General features: G+C 48.5%; 1 protein-coding gene across 1 annotated transcript in view; it reads left to right on the forward strand.

The window, feature by feature from the left end:
• The first annotated feature begins 13,211 nt into the window (after positions 1–13,211).
• LOC147102087 (transmembrane protease serine 11B-like) overlaps positions 13,212–21,825 on the forward strand; it is a 53,231-nt gene continuing 44,617 nt past the window's right edge. The window contains exons 1-2 of the mRNA XM_085965068.1: positions 13,212–13,326; positions 14,489–14,808. Of these exons, the coding sequence (XP_085821194.1) occupies positions 13,212–13,326; positions 14,489–14,808 (435 nt within the window). The remainder of the gene's footprint in view (positions 13,327–14,488; positions 14,809–21,825) is intronic.

Below are 21,825 nucleotides of genomic sequence, written 5' to 3' on the forward strand. Positions count from 1 at the left end.
GTGAAGGACTGGATTCACTGTCACCTTAAAATCCCCACAGATGCGGATCTTCTTTGGTTCCCCAGGCGTATTACTCAACGACCTCTTCATTACAGGGACGATGGGTGTAGCCCACTCGCTCCAGTCCACTTTGGACAGTACTCCTGAACGTTCCAACCATTCCAGCTCTGCTTCCACCGCTGGTCTGATCGCATAAGGTACTGGTCTGGCCTTCAGAAACTTTGGGCTTGCATTATCCTCTATTTTAATTGTTGCTGTTATTCCTTTTAGTGTTCCTAGTCCCTCCTGGAACACTTCTTTTGCGTCAGTTAGCATTTTTGACAGTCGTCCAGGTGTGATGTCGTCATCCTTTTTGGCCTCCACCTTCAGTGCCTGTATGGAATGCCAATCTAAATGTATCTTCCAGATCCACTCACGTCCTAGCAGTGGTGGTCCTCCATTTGGCAATACATATATATCCATTTTAGGTATTTCCTGACCTTTATATGTCACTTTCACCCTTATTTTTCCTTTGGGGTAGACTTTTTGCCCCGTATATGTCTTCAAGACAATCTCTGTAGCTTTCAAGGGTATGTGTGAAAATAGCCGCTTGTAGTCTCTTTGATTTATGACTGTTAGAGCTGACCCTGTGTCCAATTCCATTTCCACTTGGACTCCGTCTATCTTGAGTGTAACCCAGATAGTCTGATGATCCTCTATTTCGGTTACATTATGTAGTTTCAGACAACCCAGCTCCTTGCTTCCGGAGTCTGTGTCACTTTTCTGTTCGTCTGAACCACTGTCCATCAGCTGGTGTACCTTTTTGTACTTCTCCTGTGGAGATTTCCTACTGTTGGTTTTCTTCCCAGACCAGCAGACTCTTGCTATGTGTCCTGCTTTCCCACACTGTCTGCACACTTGGTCCTTGAACCAACAATCTTTCTGGTCATGTGTTGTTCTGCCGCAGCGATAGCACTTCCCTGTTCCATAGGTCATTTCGTTGGTGCCGTATTCTTGCGGTCTCCGTTGTATCTCTGCAGCGCCCCTTGCGGCTGCTTCGTGTGATACTGCCATATTGAAAGCTTTGTCCAGCGTAAGGTCCTTTTCTGATAGAAGCCATTTCTGGGTTCCTTCACTTTGTAGCCCACACACAAACTTGTCCCTTAACGTGTCTGCTAGTCCCGCTCCAAACAGGCAGTATTTCGATAGCTTGCGCAGTTCCGTTAGGTACTCAGCATTGCTTTCATCTTTGTGTTGGTTCCTTTCATGGAACTTAAATCGTTCTGCTATCAGCAGCGGTGTGGGGCTTAAGTGGTCCTGTAGGATTTCTACTATGCTTCCAAAATCCTTGTTTACCGGCTTCTCTGGGGTTATTAGATTCCGCAGTATCCCATAAGATTTTGCACACATGGAATTTAACAGAACCAGTGCTTTATTAGCATCTGGCACTTCATTCACCCTGCAGTACACCTCAATACGTTCCACATATGTCGCCCAATCTTCGACTTCATTGTCGAACGTAGAGATACTGCCACTCTTCGGCATCCTTGGTTGTGTGTTAACTATCCCCAATGGCGCCTCCCGCGCTTCCCCTTCTTCTCCGCTGGCACAAAATGGCGTCTCCCGCGCTTTCCTTCCTTCCCGCGCTCGCCCGTCTTCTCCGCTGCGGCTTCGCAAAATGGCGTCTCCCGCGCTCTTCCATCTTCTCCGCGGCTCAATGGCGCCTCCCGCGCTCTCCCTGCTTCTCCGCAGCTCAATGGCGTCTCCCGCGCTCTCCCTGCTTCTCCGCGGCTCAATGGCGTCTCCCCTTGCTTCGCCCCGCGGACCCTGATCAGCCTGTGACCCCTGGCTGTGCTCTGCGCGTTCTTCTCTTGATTTTTGTCGACGCCGCTCGGTCTAGAACCCAGCTGTTTCTTACCCTCTCTCTCTCCGGTTTTGCAGTATTTTTGCACGACGCCGCTCGGTGATCAACCCCCGGCTGCGCCCTGCTCTCTTCACCCTTTTTCTTACCCCGTCGACGCTGCCCGGCTCTCTCTCTCTGCCGTCGGTCGGCTCCAGCTGCTGCTGCTCGGGAAGGGTCTGCTCAGGACCTGTCGTCGGTCTCTTACTGCTCGTTGTGGCTGGGGATCCAAGCCCGGATCTCCACAGCCTCCCCAGCGAAGTTGGATCTCTGCCTGACTGGCTGGGCGGTTGCTCGCGGTCGACGCCCGTGTTGCTGGACTCGACTATTTTTTTGTTTTTTTTTTGTTTAATGTTGCAGGTAGATTCGCATCAACACTCGTCGCCACTGTTAGATCCGTGGTTCAGTGGATAAATAATTACATGGATGCTGTACATAAACAAACAATAGGTCTTTACTGGAGGAGGGTCATCGCTAGACTGGAGTACAGAGGCATGCGCACAGCTTATATACCGGTGTGGTTACTGCCGGTACTACAGTATACAGGAGCTGTAAAAAGTAGTTCTGACTTAAAGCACATACACTACAATACTCACTTTTGCTGAGCGTAGCAGACCATTGAACCTTTTGCGGCACTGAACCCAGGTGCGTGAGCACAAAGACCTGGTGCTAACCTCAGCAATTTGCAGCCAGGCTGCCTTGGTTTGCTGAGGAGGTTTCCTCCGTCCGTTTGAGGGGAACAGAACCTCCTTGCGCCCTCTCACTCCCTGCACAAGAGCATGGAGGGAGTCATCATCGAATCTTGGAGAAGCCTTTGCTCTTGAAGCAGTCATCTCGCTCTCAGTAATACTGAGAAGCAGCAGAATGTGAATGAAACACCACAAGGCTGCATGGGCCCCTTAAATGCAGCTAAATGGAAGGTCAGCAGAGGCGAACAGCAGACCCGAACCCACTTAATAAGCCCAGTTAAATGAAGATCCTTATCTCAGTGCGGCTGAAACCGGCAGCAGGACTGGAACCCGCCGAGCAGCGAACCCGACACGAGCCCACCACCGCTGGGAAAATACAGCCCTAAATGTGGTCTAATCACGGTTTGATACAAATTTAACATAACTTCTGTATATGGAGCAGAACACTTCAGGGGAATATGAACTGTGCCAACTATGATGCGTAAACTGAAGACCGAAAGCTGAAGAGGCATTTTATTCAGGTTAATAAAAACAGAGAGAGAAATGGGAGAGGGGAAGAGAAGCAATAGATACATCAATCACAGAGATAGAAACGAATGACCTGCGAACTGCTTAATATAAAACTGTTAGACAATATATAAGATAATAAGTGAGGCAACAGAAATGTTAAAGGGACAAATAGTGTAGAGTGAAAAGATGCAGAAACAATCCACACAAACAAAACGTGAAAAGATAGAGGGAGGAATAGAGAGAGAGAAAATATATGGAAAATGGCCAGCTTCAAATGCAGCAGTTGAAACAGGAAATGTTTGCAAACCACCGTGGGGGTGAGATTGGTCAACAGCAGTCGCACAAGACAGGCTGATAGCGAATCGGCAGACCCTTTTACACCACGCCTAATTTTCTTTACCATTGGAACTGATCAGATGGAAAAGGTGTAGAACAGGCTGCCGATTCACGAGCGCCGCTGAAACTTTTCACCCCCAGTGGGTCTGCCAGTCCTAAGAGTGAGAGAGAAAAAAAGGTCAACATCATAGGAACAGGAGGTGGCCATTTAGCCCCTCGAGCCTGCTCAATGAGATCATGGCTGATCACAGGCCCAGACGCTCACCAGTACTGTGTTCTGACAAAGGGTCTGCACTCCAAACATCAACTCCTCTCCCCACTGCCTGCACACCAACACACACACTTTATATCACAAACATTTCCTGCTGCAGATAAAATAGAGGACAATAGCTAAGATCTGAAGTGACTAAATTCAATGTTCAGACCAGAGGGCTGTTTGATTAATATCGTGACTCTCTGACGATGAAGAATGAACCTTCATCATCAAGAGAAGTCTGCCTCATGTATAGGTCATGCAGCAAGACCTGGACAGCATTCAGGCTTGGGCTGATAGGTGGTAAGTAACATTCGCACCACACAAATGCCAGGCAATGACTATCTCCAACAAGCGAAAAGTGGGATGGCAGGAATGACGTATGAAGAGAGATTGGGTCGATTAGGCTTATATTCGCTAGAGTTTAGAAGAATGAGAGGGGATCGCATTGAAACTTATAAAATTCTAACAGGACTAGACAGACTAGATGCAGGAAGGATGGAGTGCAGAACCAGGGGTCACAGCCTAAGGATAAGGGGTAAGCCATTTAGGATTGAGATGAGGAGGAATTTCTTCACCCAGAGAGTGGTGAACCTGTGGAATTCTCTACCACAGAAGGCAGTTGGGGCCAACTTATTAAATATATTCAAGAAGGAGTTAGATATATTTCTTAAGGCTAAAGGGATCAAGGGATATGGGGAGAAGGCAGGGACAGGGTACTGAATTTGGATGATCAGCCATGATCTCATTAAATGGCGGAACAGGCTCAAGGGGCCGAATGGCCTACTCCTGCTCCTATCTTCTATGTTTCTATGTAACCACCTCCCCTTGACATTCAAAAGGATTGCCATCGTCGAATCACCCACCAGCAATATCTTGAGGGTCACCATTGACCAGAAACTTAACTGGACCAGCCATATAAATACTGTGGCAACAAGAGCAGGTCACAGGCTGGGTATTCTGCGGAGAGTGACTCACCTCTTGGCTCCCCAAAGCCTTTCCACCATCTACAAAGCACAAGTCCAGGTGTGTGATGGAATACTCTGGATTGAGTGCAGCTCCAACAACACTCAAGCTCGTAACCATCCAGGGCAAAGCAGCCCGCTTGATTGGTACCCCTTCCACCACCTTAAACATTCACTCCCTCCACCACTGGCACACCGTAGCTACAAGATGTACTGCAGCAACTCACCAAGGCTTCTTCGATAGCACCTCCCAAACCCGTGATCTCTTCCACCTAGAAGGACAAGGGCAGCAGGCGCATGGGAACACCATCACCTCCAAGTGCCCCTCCAAGTCACACACCATCCTGACTTGGAAATTTATCGTCATTTCTTCATCGTCGCTGGGTCAAAATCCCTCCCTAACAGCACTGTGGGAGCACCTTCACCACACGGACTGCAGTGGTTCAAGAAGGCGGTTCACCACCACCTTCTCAGGGGCAATTAGGGATGGGCAATAAATGCTGGCCTTGCCAGCGACGCCCACATCCTGTGAATGAATAAATTAAAAAATGCAATTCTCTGCCAAGAATTGTATATGAAATCTGACATTTTCCTCAACTCTTTAGCTCACTATTTGATGCACTGTTTCCATGATGAGGTGGTAAGAAGTGCATCTTTCAAAGTATTTGCCCAGGTTTTGGACTCAATTGCTTGTTCTTTTTGAAAAACTAATGTTAGCATTGTGCAAGTGAAAGATTGTATGCTGGTTACTTGTTATTTTTTGCTGCTTCTGTGTAATCATTTTCTTGTTAATAAATTTGAATATTCATTTTAGTCTAAATGCAATGGGCTTTTTCTTTATTCTTCATTCACGCGATGTGGGTGCCATTGGCAAGGCCAGCATTTATTGCCCATGGACAGAAACCTGATATTTTTCTGTCTTTTTAAGTGTATAGAGGAACACGATCTGCAGGCCTCAAAGTTTCTCCAGTGAAAAATAGCACAGTAGAAAGGTAATTACCAGTCCTGTGGCACGCCGACCAAATTGCGTCACAAATAAGAGAACAAGTTTCAGTTCATAGGAGATCTGCTTATCGAAACTTTCTTCGTGCTTTATGCACAAATGAGGAATCAAGCAGAATTGTGTTTGTGAATGGTTTTATTAAATCAGGCCAACAATTTGCTCTTTACATTTGGCCCAAATGGAACCTTTAAGAAAACAACTTGAATTTTTCATCCAGCTTTTTATTGACTTTAACAAACAAGTTGAGCCCGCAGGTGTTTCATTGTGGTTAGCAACATATATTGTATGAATATTGGACCAGGAACAGCTGGAGAGGGACACAACTATATTACAATAACCAGTCCACTTAATTAACTATCAGACAATGACAGTTCAAAGCCATTAATAACGTTAATGGGAGGGAAAAACAGGAGTGCCCCTGAGAGTAAGCTTGCAGAGGATAACAGTACCTGGACTTGGCCAGAATACTTCAGGGGAACATGAACTATGCCGATTATTCATGAAACATTATAGAGAAGCATTAATGGAAAATAATTTTGGTTTAGCAAATTCTCAATATAGGAGTTGTGAATATTTACAGTAATAATAAACAAGGTTTTGGTATCTACTCATCCAGAGGACCTGGACCTGGTATCCACTCAGAGTGAAGATCTATTAGGTAAGACACTTAAATCAATGCCATTCTTAGTCTTTCAGAATGGTTTCTGTTTGATCAGTTGTTTGTAATCTCCAGACCCTGTGCCTGCATGTGACAAGCTAGGAAGATTAGAATTCAGAAAAAGGAAAATTAAGATCTATTTAGTAGTAGATCCAAGATGCTTGGATCCCAGGTAGTTATCTGTACTTTGTCCAGTGATCTGTACATTGTCTAACTATCTGTACATTTTCCAGTTATCTGTACATTGTCTAACTATCTGTACTTTGTCTAGTTATCTGTACATTGTCTAACTATCTGTACATTGTCCAGTTATCTGTACATTGTCTAACTATCTGTACTTTGTCTAGTTATTTGTACTTTGTCCAGTTATCTATACATTGTCTAACTATCTGTACATTGTCTAGTTATCTGTACTTTGTCCAGTTATCTATATATATATGTTATATTACTATCTGTACATTTTCTAGTTATCTGTACATTGTCTAACTATCTGTACTTTATCTAGTTATCTGTACTTTTTCCAGTTATCTATACATTGTCTAACTATCTGTACTTTGTCCAGTTATCTGTACATTGTCTATCTGCACATTGTCCAGTTATCTGTACATTGTCTAGTAATCTATACATTGTAAAACTATCTGTACATTTTCTAGTAATCTGTACATTGTCTATCTGTACGTTGTCTAGTTATCTGTACATTGTCTAACTATCTATACATTGTCTAGCTATCTGTACATTGTCTAGTTAACTGTATATTGTTTAGTTATCTATACATTGAGTGTTAATTGATGTAAAATATTTTGTAAATTCACTACCCAGTGTGAATGAATGTCTAAAATCACTACTTTATTGGATTCTATTTCTTGATACTTCCTATCAGTTGTTAGTTTTCAGTATAGGATAATACAAGCAGGTGGTTAAAGAATGGGGCACTTGGTGAAGGCATACAGTGGCAAGTTGACTTGACTGGTTCATGAGCAAGTGATCAAAATGAGAATGAAGGGATCAAGAGAGAGATGGTAAAGGCTGGTCTGACTGGGATTAAGTGTTTGTTACCAGTGTAACAGTTACAATCACTTTGCATTGGAGAGAGAGATTGCTAAATGACCACAGCCTAAGTGCAACATGTTTTGGGGGCTATATATTTGTTGACGAGGCCATTATTTAAGTTGAACATTTCCCGACTCAATTCTCTATATTTGCACAGTAGAAACAGTTGGATCATACAAGCATAGTTACTTTAAGACATTTTTATTGCATTTAAATATAAAGCACTTTTACAGCCATTTTTTACCTGAAGTTACTATTGTTATGTAGTCAAATGCGGCAACCAAATTGGATGCAGCAAGATCCCACAAACAGTAAACAACTGAATGTGAAGAGAAAAAGATTGGTGAAGTCAAGCATAGGTCCCTTGCAGTCAGAATCAGGGGAATTTATAATGGGGAACAAAGATATGGCAGACCAATTAAATACATACTTTGGTTCTGTCTTCAAAAAGGAGGACACGAATAACTTCCCAGAGATGTCAGGGAATATAGGGTCTAATGAGAGGGAGGAACTGAATGAAATCAGTATTTGTAGGGAAATGGTGTTAAGGACATTGACAGGATTGAAGGCCGATAAATCCCCAGGGCCTGATAATCTACATCCTATGGTACTGAAGGAAGTGGCCCTAGAAATAGTAGATGCATTGCTGGTCATCTTCCAAAATTCTATAGATTCTGGAACAGTTCCCATGGATTGGAGGGTAGCTAATGTTACCCCACTATTCAAAAAAGGTGGTAGAGAGAAAACGAGGAACTATAGACCGGTAAACCTGACATCGGTAGTGGGGAAAATGCTAGAGTTCATTATAAAAGATGTAATAGCAGAGCACTTGGAAAACAGTGACAGGATCGGACAAAGTCAACATGCCTTTACAAAAGGTAAATCGTGCTTGACTAATCTACTGGAATTTTTTGAGGATGTAACTGGTAGAATAGATAAGGGAGAACCAGTGGATGTGGTGTATTTGGACTTTCAGAAGGCTTTCGATAAGGTCCCGCATAAGAGATTAGCATGTAAAGTTAAAGCACATGGGATTGGGGGCAAGGTACTGACTTGGATAGAGAACTGGCTGGCAGACAGGAAGCAAAGAGTTGGAATAAACGACTCTTTTTCCGAGTGGCAGGCAGTGACTAGTGGGGTACCGCAGGGATTGGTGCTAGGAGCCCAGCTATTCACAATATATATTAATGATCTAGACGAGGGAACTAGACGTAATATCCCCAAGTTTGCAGACGACACAAAGCTGGGTGGGCGTGTGTGCTGTGAGGAGGATGCCGAGAAACTCCAGTACGATTTGGACAGGTTGGGTGATTGGGCAGATGTATGGCAGATGCAGTATAATGTGGATAAATGCAAGGTTATCCACTTTGGTGGCAAAAACAGGAAGGCAGATTATTATCTGAACGGCAATAGATTGGGAGAAGGGGAAGTGCAACAAGACCTGGGTGTCCTTGTGCACCAGTCGCTGAAGGTAAGCATGCAGGTGCAGCAGGAACAAGGATGTCTTGCCGCAGTTGTACAGGGCCTTGGTGAGACCACACCTTGAGTATTGTGTGCAGTTTTGGTCGCCTTATCTGAGGAAGGATGTTCTTGCCATGGAGGGAGTGCAGCGAAGATTCACCAGACTGATACCTGGGATGGCAGGAATGACGTATGAGGAGAGATTGGGTCGATTGGGCTTATACTCGCTTTGTTTAGAAGAATGAGAGGGGATCTCATTGAAACTTATAAAATTCTAACAGGACTAGACAGACTAGATGCAGGAAGGATGTTCCCGATGGCGGGGGAGTCCAGAACCAGGGGTCACAGTCTAAAGATAAGGGGTAAGCCATTTAGGACAGAGATGAGGAGGAATTTCTTCACCCAGAGAGTGGTGAACCTGTGGAATTCTCTACCATAGAAGGCAGTTGAGGCCAATTCATTAAATATATTCAAGAAGGAGTTAGATATATTTCTTAAGGCTAAAGGGATCAAGGGATATGGGGAGAAGGCAGGGACAGGGTACTGAGTTTGGATGATCAACCATGATCTCATTGAATGGCGGAGCAGGCTCGAGGGGCCGAATGGCCTACCCCTGCTCCTATCTTCTATGTTTCTATGATGAGGTATTCTGTGTTAGGTAGCGTTGAGTCAAAGAAGAATGCTGGCCAGGACACCAGGAGAACTTTCCGCTTTACTTCAAATAGTGCCATGGGTTCTTTACATCTGCCTGAGCAGGCAGAAGGAGCCTTGGTTTAACGTCTCATCGAAAGGTAGCACCTCCAACAATGCAGCACTGGCGTGTCAGCCTAGATTAACTTAGACCTAGTTGACAGCAATTATATAAATTATCATCTTATATCTAAGGAGTTTTTTTTTAAGTTTCAAATTAGAATGCAGGGACAGCCTTGATTCCTGCGCCATGTGGGAACTTCAGGACGCTTCATGTGTCCTGGAAGTCCACGTGTGCAGGAAGTGCATTCAGCTGCTCGAACTCAAACTGGGAGTCCTGAGCTTGACGGGCAGCTGTATTCGCTGCTGGGCATACGGGTGATTGAATGTTTCCTGGATCCCAGGTTCCAGGAGGTGGCCAGATAGAGTTCATAATATCAAGTAGATGGCCACCCAGAAAGGTAGGAAGAGGCAGGGAGTGTAGGACTCCACCGGGAGTGTGGCACGCTCAGCATTGAATACCAGTGTGGGTGATGACACCTCGAAGGAGTGCAGTTATGCAGAAGGACAAGAAGCAACCTAGAATAAAAATACTTAACTAAAGGGCTAGTTTCAGCGAATTGAGGAGGGATCTGGCCCAGGTAAATTATAGTCAAAGACTGGCAAGCAGAAATGTAATGGAGCAATGGACAGCCTTTAAAGAGGAGATGGTTCGGGTACAGTCTAGTTACATTCCCACGAGGGGGAAAGGGAAGGCAACCAAAGCCAGAACTCCCTGGAGGACGAAGGAGTTAGAGAGTAGGATGAAGCAGAAAAAGGGGGGGTGGGTAGACAGATGTCATCTTGATAATACAAGGGAGAATCAGGCTGAATATAGAAAGTACAGAGGATAAATGAATAAAGGAAATAAGAGGGGCAAAGAGATAGTATGAGAATAGATTGGCGACTAACATAAAAGGGAATCCAAAGGTCTTCTATAGGCATATTAACAGTAAAAGGGTTATCAGTGGAGTGGTGGGACTGGATAGGGACCAAAATGGAGAAAGTGGAGGAAGAAGGCCTGGCTGAGGTTCTAAATGAGTACTTTGCATCGGTGTTTACCAAGGAAGAGGACCTTGCCAAAGCTATGGTAAACAAGGAGGTTGTCGGGATACTGGATGAGATAAAAATAGATAAAGAGGAAGTACTAGAAAGGCTGGCAGTACTTAAAGCGGATAAGTCACCCGGTCTGGACGGGAGGCATCCCAGGTTGCTGAGGGAAGTAAGGGTAGAATTGCAGAGGTCCTGGCCACAATCTTCCAATCCTCCTTAGATACAGGGGTGGTGCCAGAGGACTGGAGGATTGTTCAAAAAAGGGGAGAAGGATAAACTTGGCAAATACAGGCCAGTCAGTTTAACATCGGTGGTGGAGACACTTTAAAAAATAATAATCCAGGAGAAAATTTACAGCCTCTTGGGCTAATAAAGGAGAGCCAGCAGTGATTTGTTAGGGAAAATCGTGTTTGACTAACTTCATTGAGTTTTTTTGATGAGGTAACAGAGAGGGTGGATGAGGGCAGTGCAGTTGATGTTGTGTATAAGGACTTTCAAAGGGTGTTTGATAAAGTACCACATAATAGGCTTGCTAGCAAAATTAAAGCGCATGGGATAAAAGGGGCAGTAGCAGCATGGATACAAAATTGGCTAAGGGATGGGAAAAAGAGATTGTGGTGAATGGCTGTTTTTCTGACTGGAGGGACGTATACAGTGATGTTCCCCAGGGTTCAGTAGCAGGACTGCTGCTGTTTTTGATATACGTTAATGAATTGGACTTGGGGGTACAGAGCACAATTTCAGAATTTGCAGATGAAACAAAACTTGGAAGTGTAGTAAACAGTGAGGAAGATAGTAATAGACTTCAAGAGGACATAGACAGGATTATGGAATGGATGGACACATGGCAGATGAAATTCAATGCAGAAAAGTGAGAGGTGATACACTTTGATAGGAAGAATGAGGAAAGACAATACAAGGTAAATGGTACAATTTTACAGGGAGTGCAAGAGCAGAGGGACCTGGGGGTGTTTGTGCACAAATCTTTGAAGGTGGCAGGACAGGTTAACAAAGCAGTTAATAGGGGATTCTGGGCTTTATAAATAGAGGCATAGGGCTCGATTTTGTCAATGGGGAGCTTTTGGAGGCGGGACTCCCACTTTTTGGGTTGTGGTCCCGCCTCCATCGACTTGTGGCCAACCCACGCTATTTTCCCTTGATTGACCTACCCAGTGCGCTCAGCAGGCCAATTAAGGGACACCTGGTTGCTGGTGACATCAGCGATTGACATTTCATCTGACAATTGCTTTTGACAGATGAAAAATCAGCGTTTGACAGCTCTGTGAAGCTGTCAAACACTGACAATCTGTCTTCTAACTTGAGTCCTTCTACTCAGACTCAGTTAGAGATCTCTCCAGACCAGAAAGCAGAATGCTGCAGCTTTTGACAGCTCAGCGGCCATTCTGCTTTCTGTGCCGGTTAGCTGAGGGACTCCCGAGAACTGAAGGAAGGAAGCCTGCAGGAGAAAGTAAAGGTAAGTAAAACTTATTAAAACACTTTACACTTACCTCACACACTTACTTCTGCACACATGCACCCATCACTCACCTGCACAACGGACATCTCGACCCTCCAACCCCTGCAGACCGACGGCCCGCCTCGCTAACTTGGCGTGGTTCGGAGCCGTCGGATAGCCCACACTTCAGGGCTAAAAATAGGGATTAGGCAAAAAACTGCCTGTTAACTACCTGTTAACAGGCAGTTAATTGGCACTAATCCCCTTCCCGCCTCGGGGAGGCGGCTCCCAGCACAGGTCGGGTACCCACCTCCTGGGGCATTGGCACGGAGGCGGGTTGGGGGCGGGATGGGTTCCTGCCCCCCGATTCTGCAATTTCCCCACCGCTCCCGCCTCCAAACCCGCCTCCTCGGGGCTTGGAAAATCGAGCCCACAGAGTACAAAAACCAGGAAGTTATGCTCAACCTTATAAAACACTAGTTTGGCCCCAGCTGGAGTACTGTGTCCAATTCTGGGCACCGCACTTTAGGAAGGACGTGAAAGCTTTGGAGAGGGTACAGAAGCGATTTACGAAAATAGTTCCAGGGATGAGGGATTATTACAGTTATGTGGACAGACTAGAGAAGCTGGGGTTGTTCCCCTTGGAGCAGGGAAAGCTGGAGGAGATTTGATAAAGGTGTTCAAAATCATAAAGGGTTTAGATAGAGTAAATAAAAAGCAGTTAAGATTTGGAATGCACTGCCTGATAGAGTGGTGGAGGCAGATTCAATAGGGAATTGGATACTTGAAGGAGAAAAAATTGCAGGGATATGGGCTGAGGAGTGGGACCAACTGCACTGCTCGTCGAAGGAGCCGATGCAGACTCGATGGGCCGAATGGCCTCCTTCTGTACTGTACTATTCTATGATTATGTGCTCAAGTCTTTAGTGGAGCTTGAACGCATAAACTTCCAACTCAGAGGCGAGAGTGCTACCAACTGAGCCATGCTGACACTTAAAAAGTACATGTGTTAAGGAACCTCATTAGGAGAGACAGTATACAATCGAAAATATTATGAACATATTGTACTGTGAAATTGCCATTCACTGCCAAAGCTTTAATAAACTGATCAGTGAGCATATATTTAATGAAGTCCGATTGTTCTATTTTAGCAGGAAGCCCAAAAGATGATGCGCAGATCAAGGCAATGCTGTGGGCCTCATTGCAAATGTGTTGAGATTCTCATTGGGTGCACGTTTCTGCTCCTGGTAACAATGGCAATCACCATGATCCGTTACTTTCTCGGTGAGACATGTTCTGATGCTTCCCTTCAAATCGAACAACCGTGATCCTATCAATAATGTTCTTCTTAAAGGATTTTAATTCCATGCATTTTCACAGACACAATGGTGTAATTTGGTTCCCCCACTGGTGCCATGTGTTGGAAAAGTGTGAACAGGCCATTGACAACTTTCCCATGTGCGCTATGGGTGAGCAAAGTTCCCCCCTGCCAGTGCGCACTCAGAGAGTTACCGCCAACATTGTAATGGCATCACAAACTAGCTTCAACTCATTTTCTTGGACTACAAGCATATTCATTTTTTTCTATTTATCGGCTTGAAATTTATTGCGAGTTTAGTAATTACAATACACCCTGCCCACTTATGTGATGTGGTAAATATCTCCAGTTGTAAGGTTGGATCTAATTCATTAGAGGACCTCTACACATCATAAGACTATAGAAAGCGTGAACAAGAAAGTGCCATTCAGCTTATCTAGCAACGTGCATTTTACAGGTTAGACTTAAATCCAGTTTGTACGCACAATATAACAGGTGGAGAATTTTTTAATATTTCAAGAGATATTTTAATGACACACTGAATTTGGAACTGCAATACACACTTCAGCCACCAACCATTAAAAATGAAAAATCATTAGGCACTTTGCAGCCTTCCGGACTCAATATCGAGTTCAACAATTTCAGATCAAAACCTCGGACCCTATTACATTTTTACTTATTTTTTTCCCACCCCTTTGTTTTGGATCTTCCCTTCCCCCCCTTTCCTTTTTTTTTCTCTCTCCCACACGGCAGCTGTCTCCCATCCTGCCAGTACACTTCACACCTAATCTTGCCGTCTTTTGCCTCCACTGTCCTATTACCATCTCGTCTGGTTTTGAATACCTCTTAATGTCTCTTTTACTTCTTTTACTTCTTTTGTTCTATCGCAGCCCTGCCTTCAATCCATTTTATTTCCTTTCCAGTTTGAAAAAGGGTTTCGACCCGAAACGTCGACTCTAATTTCTCTCCACGGATGTTGTCTGGCCTGCTGAGTTTTTCCAGCATTTTCTGTTGTTATTTCGGATTTCCAGCATCTGTAGTATTTTGCAATCGTATTAAAAATTCATACACTGTTCTAAATGTTAACTTTTCCTGTATAAATGAATGTTATTGTTATGTATTTTTCAGAGTTTCCCATGATTTTAAATGGATTTGGAGGCAATGTAAAACCTAAGGTCCCAAATTTCAAAGATGAGAATATCACAAACTCATCGACCAGCTTCAGCGACACAACCTCTACCTTGAAGGCTGTAATTTCCACCACAGTAGTCACAGCTCCTACTGCAATGAACCTGTCCGAGGCTCACCTGAACACTCCCATTTTGGAAGTTTCTTATTGCCAATACTTTATGGGAGCATTTGAGCTTGAAGACATTACATCAATTCCTTCAAATGTGGATTCTACTTCAGAAGCATTCAAAACAACAGCAGCCAATATTGAGCTGACCGTAAGTTATCTGGATTACTTTATTTGTAACGTAAGCAAAGGTCTTCTCACAGCTGCTCTCCAAAGTGTCTTTTTTGTGTTTTCCTTGAACGTTGCAGCCATTTTAGATATCCCCATGTCCCCATGTTATCAACACTGTGCCTGATCCCACCCCCTGTCAGCACTGTGCCTGATCCCACCCCATTTCAACACTGTGCCTGATCCCACCCCATGTCAACACTGTGCCTGATCCCACCCCCTGTCAACACTGTGCCTGATCCCACCCCCTGTCAACACTGTGCCTGATCCCACCCCCTGTCAACACTGTGCCTGATCCCACCCCATTTCAACACTGTGCCTGATCCCACCCCATGTCAACACTGTGCCTGATCCCACCCCCTGTCAACACTGTGCCTGATCCCACCCCCGTCAACACTGTGCCTGATCCCACCCCCTGTCAACACTGTGCCTGATCCCACCCCCTGTCAACACTGTGCCTGATCCCACCCCCTGTCAACACTGTGCCTGATCCCACCCCCTGTCAACACTGTGCCTGATCCCATCCCATGTCAACACTGTGCCTGATCCCACCCCATGTCAAAACTGTGCCTGATCCCACCCCCTGTCAACACTGTGCCTGATCCCACCCCCTGTCAACACTGTGCCTGATCCCACCCCCTGTCAACACTGTGCCTGATCCCACCCCCTGTCAACACTGTGCCTGATCCCACCCCCTGTCAACACTGTGCCTGATCCCACCACATGTCAACACTGTGCCTGATCCCACCCCCTGTCAACACTGTGCCTGATCCCACCCCATGTCAACACTGTGCCTGATCCCACCCCCTGTCAACACTGTGCCTGATCCCACCCCCTGTCAACACTGTGCCTGATCCCATCCCCTGTCAACACTGTGCCTGATCCCACCCCCTGTCAACACTGTGCCTGATCTCACCCCCTGTCAACACTGTGCCTGATCCCACCACATGTCAACACTGTGCCTGATCCCACCCCATGTCAACACTGTGCCTGATCCCACCACATGTCAACACTGTGCCTGATCCCACCCCCTGTCAACACTGTGCCTGATCCCACCCCATGTCAACACTGTGCCTGATCCCACCCCCTGTCAACACTGTGCCTGATCCCACCCCCTGTCAACACTGTGCCTGATCCCACCCCCTGTCAACACTGTGCCTGATCCCACCCCCTGTCAACACTGTGCCTGGTCCCACCCCCTGTCAACACTGTGCCTGGTCCCACCACATGTCAACACTGTGCCTGGTCCCACCCCCTGGCAACACTGTGCCTGGTCCCACCCCCTGTCAACACTGTGCCTGGTCCCACCCCCTGTCAACACTGTGCCTGATCCCACCCCCTGTCAACACTGTGCCTGATCCCACCCCATGTCAACACTGTGCCTGATCCCACCCCCTGTCAACACTGTGCCTGATCCCACCCCCTGTCAACACTGTGCCTGGTCCCACCCCCTGTCAACACTGTGCCTGATCCCACCCCCTGTCAACACTGTGCCTGGTCCCACCCCCTGTCAACACTGTGCCTGGTCCCACCCCCTGTCAACACTGTGCCTGGTCCCACCCCCTGTCAACACTGTGCCTGATCTCACCCCCTGTCAACACTGTGCCTGGTCCCACCCCCTGTCAACACTGTGCCTGGTCCCACCACATGTCAACACTGTGCCTGGTCCCACCCCCTGTCAACACTGTACCTGATCCCACCCCCTGTCAACACTGTGCCTGATCCCACCCCCTGTCAACACTGTACCTGGTCCCACCACATGTCAACACTGTGCCTGGTCCCACCCCCTGTCAACACTGTGCCTGATCCCACCCCCTGTCAACACTGTGCCTGATCCCACCCCCTGTCAACACTGTGCCTGATCCCACCCCCTGTCAACACTGTGCCTGGTCCCACCCCCTGTCAACACTGTACCTGGTCCCACCCCATGTCAACACTGTGCCTGATCCCACCCCATGTCAACACTGTGCCTGATCCCACCCCCTGTCAACACTGTGCCTGATCCCACCCCATGTCAACACTGTGCCTGGTCCCACCCCCTGTCAACACTGTGCCTGATCCCACCCCCTGTCAACACTGTGCCTGATCCCACCCCCTGTCAACACTGTGCCTGATCCCACCCCCTGTCAACACTGTGCCTGGTCCCACCCCCTGTCAACACTGTACCTGGTCCCACCCCATGTCAACACTGTGCCTGATCCCACCCCCTGTCAACACTGTACCTGGTCCCACCCCATGTCAACACTGTGCCTGATCCCACCCCATGTCAACACTGTGCCTGGTCCCACCCCCTGTCAACACTGTACCTGGTCCCACCCCATGTCAACACTGTGCCTGATCCCACCCCCTGTCAACACTGTGCCTGATCCCACCCCCTGTCAACACTGTGCCTGATCCCATCCCCTGTCAACACTGTGCCTGATCCCACCCCCTGTCAACACTGTGCCTGATCCCACCCCCGGTCAACACTGTGCCTGATCCCACCCCCTGTCAACACTGTGCCTGATCCCAGCCCCTGTCAACACTGTGCCTGATCCCACCACATGTCAACACTGTGCCTGATCCCACCCCATGTCAACACTGTGCCTGATCCCACCACATGTCAACACTGTGCCTGATCCCACCCCCTGTCAACACTGTGCCTGATCCCACCCCATGTCAACACTGTGCCTGATCCCACCCCCTGTCAACACTGTGCCTGATCCCACCCCCTGTCAACACTGTGCCTGATCCCACCCCCTGTCAACACTGTGCCTGATCCCACCCCCTGTCAACACTGTGCCTGGTCCCACCCCCTGTCAACACTGTGCCTGGTCCCACCACATGTCAACACTGTGCCTGGTCCCACCCCCTGTCAACACTGTGCCTGGTCCCACCCCCTGTCAACACTGTGCCTGGTCCCACCCCCTGTCAACACTGTGCCTGGTCCCACCACATGTCAACACTGTGCCTGGTCCCACCCCCTGTCAACACTGTGCCTGGTCCCACCCCCTGTCAACACTGTGCCTGGTCCCACCCCCTGTCAACACTGTGCCTGGTCCCACCACATGTCAACACTGTGCCTGGTCCCACCCCCTGTCAACACTGTGCCTGATCCCACCCCCTGTCAACACTGTGCCTGGTCCCACCCCCTGTCAACACTGTGCCTGGTCCCACCCCCTGTCAACACTGTGCCTGGTCCCACCCCCTGTCAACACTGTGCCTGGTCCCACCCCCTGTCAACACTGTGCCTGGTCCCACCCCCTGTCAACACTGTGCCTGGTCCCACCACATGTCAACACTGTGCCTGGTCCCACCCCCTGTCAACACTGTACCTGATCCCACCCCCTGTCAACACTGTGCCTGGTCCCACCACATGTCAACACTGTGCCTGGTCCCACCCCCTGTCAATACTGTACCTGGTCCCACCCCATGTCAACACTGTGCCTGATCCCACCCCATGTCAACACTGTGCCTGGTCCCACCCCCTGTCAACACTGTACCTGGTCCCACCCCATGTCAACACTGTGCCTGATCCCACCCCCTGTCAACACTGTACCTGGTCCCACCCCATGTCAACACTGTGCCTGATCCCACCCCCTGTCAACACTGTGCCTGGTCCCACCCCCTGTCAACACTGTGCCTGATCCCACCCCATGTCAACACTGTGCCTGATCCCACCCCCTGTCAACACTGTACCTGGTCCCACCCCCTGTCAACACTGTGCCTGGTGCCACCCCCTGTCAACACTGTGCCTGGTCCCACCCCCTGTCAACACTGTGCCTGGTGCCACCTCCTGTCAACACTGTGCCTGATCCCACCCCCTGTCAACACTGTGCCTGGTGCCACCCCCTGTCAACACTGTGCCTGGTCCCACCCCCTGTCAACACTGTGCCTGATCCCACCCCATGTCAACACTGTGCCTGGTCCCACCCCCTGTCAACACTATGCCTGATCCCACCCCCTGTCAACACTGTGCCTGGTCCCACCCCCTGTCAACACTGTGCCTGGTCCCACCCCCTGTCAACACTGTGCCTGGTCCCACCCCCTGTCAACACTGTGCCTGGTCCCACCCCCTGTCAACACTGTGCCTGGTCCCACCACATGTCAACACTGTGCCTGATCTCACCCCCTGTCAACACTGTGCCTGATCCCACCCCCTGTCAACACTGTGCCTGATCCCACCCCCTGTCAACACTGTGCCTGATCCCACCACATGTCAACACTGTGCCTGATCCCACCCCCTGTCAACACTGTGCCTGGTCCCACCCCCTGTCAACACTGTGCCTGATCCCACCCCCTGTCAACACTGTGCCTGATCCCACCCCCTGTCAACACTGTGCCTGATCCCACCCCATGTCAACACTGTGCCTGATCTCACCCCCTGTCAACACTGTGCCTGATCCCACCCCCTGTCAACACTGTACCTGGTCCCACCCCCTGTCAACACTGTGCCTGATCCCACCCCCTGTCAACACTGTGCCTGATCCCACCCCCTGTCAACACTGTGCCTGATCCCACCCCCTGTCAACACTGTGCCTGGTCCCACCCCCTGTCAACACTGTGCCTGATCCCACCCCATGTCAACACTGTGCCTGATCCCACCCCCTGTCAACACTGTGCCTGGTCCCACCCCCTGTCAACACTGTGCCTGATCCCACCCCCTGTCAACACTGTGCCTGATCCCACCCCCTGTCAACACTGTGCCTGGTCCCACCCCCTGTCAACACTGTGCCTGATCCCACCCCCTGTCAACACTGTGCCTGATCCCACCCCCTGTCAACACTGTGCCTGATCCCACCCCATGTCAACACTGTGCCTGATCCCACCCCCTGTCAACACTGTGCTTGGTGCCACCACATGTCAACACTGTGCCTGATCCCAGCCCATGTCAACACTGTGCCTGATCCCAGCCCATGTCAACACTGTGCCTGATCCCAACCCCTGTCAACACTGTACCTGGTCCCACCCCCTGTCAACACTGTACCTGGTCCCACCCCCTGTCAACACTGTGCCTGGTCCCACCACATGTCAACACTGTGCCTGGTGCCACCCCCTGTCAACACTGTACCTGGTCCCACCCCCTGTCAACACTGTACCTGGTCCCACCCCCTGTCAACACTGTGCCTGGTGCCACCCCCTGTCAACACTGTGCCTGATCCCACCCCCTGTCAACACTGTACCTGGTCCCACCCCCTGTCAACACTGTACCTGGTCCCACCCCCTGTCAACACTGTGCCTGGTGCCACCCCCTGTCAACACTGTACTTGGTCCCACCCCCTGTCAACACTGTACCTGGTCCCACCCCCTGTCAACACTGTACTTGGTCCCACCCCCTGTCAACACTGTACTTGGTCCCACCCCCTGTCAACACTGTACCTGGTCCCACCCCCTGTCAACACTGTGCCTGGTGCCACGCCCTGTCAACACTGTGCCTGATCCCACCCCATGTCAACACTGTGCCTGGTCCCACCACATGTCAACACTGTGCTTGGTCCCACCCCCTGTCAACACTGTGCCTGGTGCCACCCCCTGTCAACACTGTACTTGGTCCCACCCCCTGTCAACACTGTACTTGGTCCCACCCCCTGTCAACACTGTACCTGGTCCCACCCCCTGTCAACACTGTACTTGGTCCCACCCCCTGTCAACACTGTACTTGGTCCCACCCCCTGTCAACACTGTACCTGGTCCCACCCCCTGTCAACACTGTGCCTGGTCCCACCACATGTAGTCAGCACTGTGCCCGATCCCACCAGTTTGGCACTGCAGTGAGTGCAATATGCCAACTTTGTAAAGAATAAAAATCAGCCAAGGCTACTCTCAGCAATGGGAGTAGCTAAGGTTAGAAACTCAGGATCCTCAATCTGCCAAGTCATGATTACCAATGCAAAGCCTATAGTTCATCCCTACTACAAACTGGAGCCATCTGGTTACGTTACCCCTCTCATTCCAGATTCACGATTCATGACTTGTTCTTTTCATGCCGTTTATATTTATTGCACAAGGAAAAAAATTCCACCTCAGCGATGTGGAAAGCTGGACTTGATACAAATTAATGCTGTCTGAAGGTACAGAATGTTCTTTGTTAAAGGTATCACTGAATTACACCCACTGTTACCCCACATTTAAGTGGAGCACATAGAGTTTGAATTACAAAGAGCCAAAATGCATTTATAGTTTAGGAATGCTTGAAGAAGTCAGAGTATAATATTTAAACAACAACAACAACTTACATTTATAGAGCGTTTTTAACATAGCAAAAAGTCCAAAGGCCCTTAACAAGAGCGATATCAATAAAAACATTTTTGAAACCAAGCGACAGAAGGAAATATCAGGACAGATGACCAATAGCTTGGTTAAAGAGGTAGATTTTAAGGAGCATCTTAAAGGAGGAGAGAGAGGTAGAGAGGCGGAGAGGTTTAGGGAGGGAATTCCAGCGCTTAGGACCAAGGCAGCTGAAAGCACAGTCGCCAATGGTGGAGCAATTAAAATCGGGATGTGCAAAAGGCCAGAATTGGAGGAGCGCAGAGATCTCAAAGGCTTGTAGGGCTGGAGGAGGTTGCAGAGGTAGGGAGGGGCAAAGCCATAGAGGGATTTGAAAACAAGGATAAGGATTTTAAAACTGAGGCATTTTGGACCGGGAGCCAGTGAAGGTCAGCAAGCACAGGGGTAATGGATGAATGAGACTTGGAGCGAGCTAAGATACGAGCAGCAGAGCTTTGGATGAACTCAAGTTTATGGAGAGTGGAAGATGCGAGGCTGGCTGAGAGAGCGTTGGAATAGTCGAGTCTGGAGGTAACAGAGGCATGGATGAGGGTTTCAGCAGCAGATGAGCTGAGGCAGGGTCGGAGTCGGGCGATGTTACGGAGGTGGAAGTAGGCAGTCTGGGCGATAGAGCAGATATGTGGTCGGAAGCTCATCTCGGGGTCAAATACGACACCAAGGTTGCGAACAGTCTGGTTCAGCTTCAGAAAGTTACCAGGGATGGAAACGGTGGACAGGGAACGGAAATAACAAA

The sequence above is a fragment of the Somniosus microcephalus genome, chromosome 22 (assembly GCF_052327205.1).
Source record: "Somniosus microcephalus isolate GS21.2 chromosome 22, FLI_Smic_1.0, whole genome shotgun sequence".
Lineage (NCBI taxonomy): Eukaryota > Metazoa > Chordata > Chondrichthyes > Squaliformes > Somniosidae > Somniosus > Somniosus microcephalus.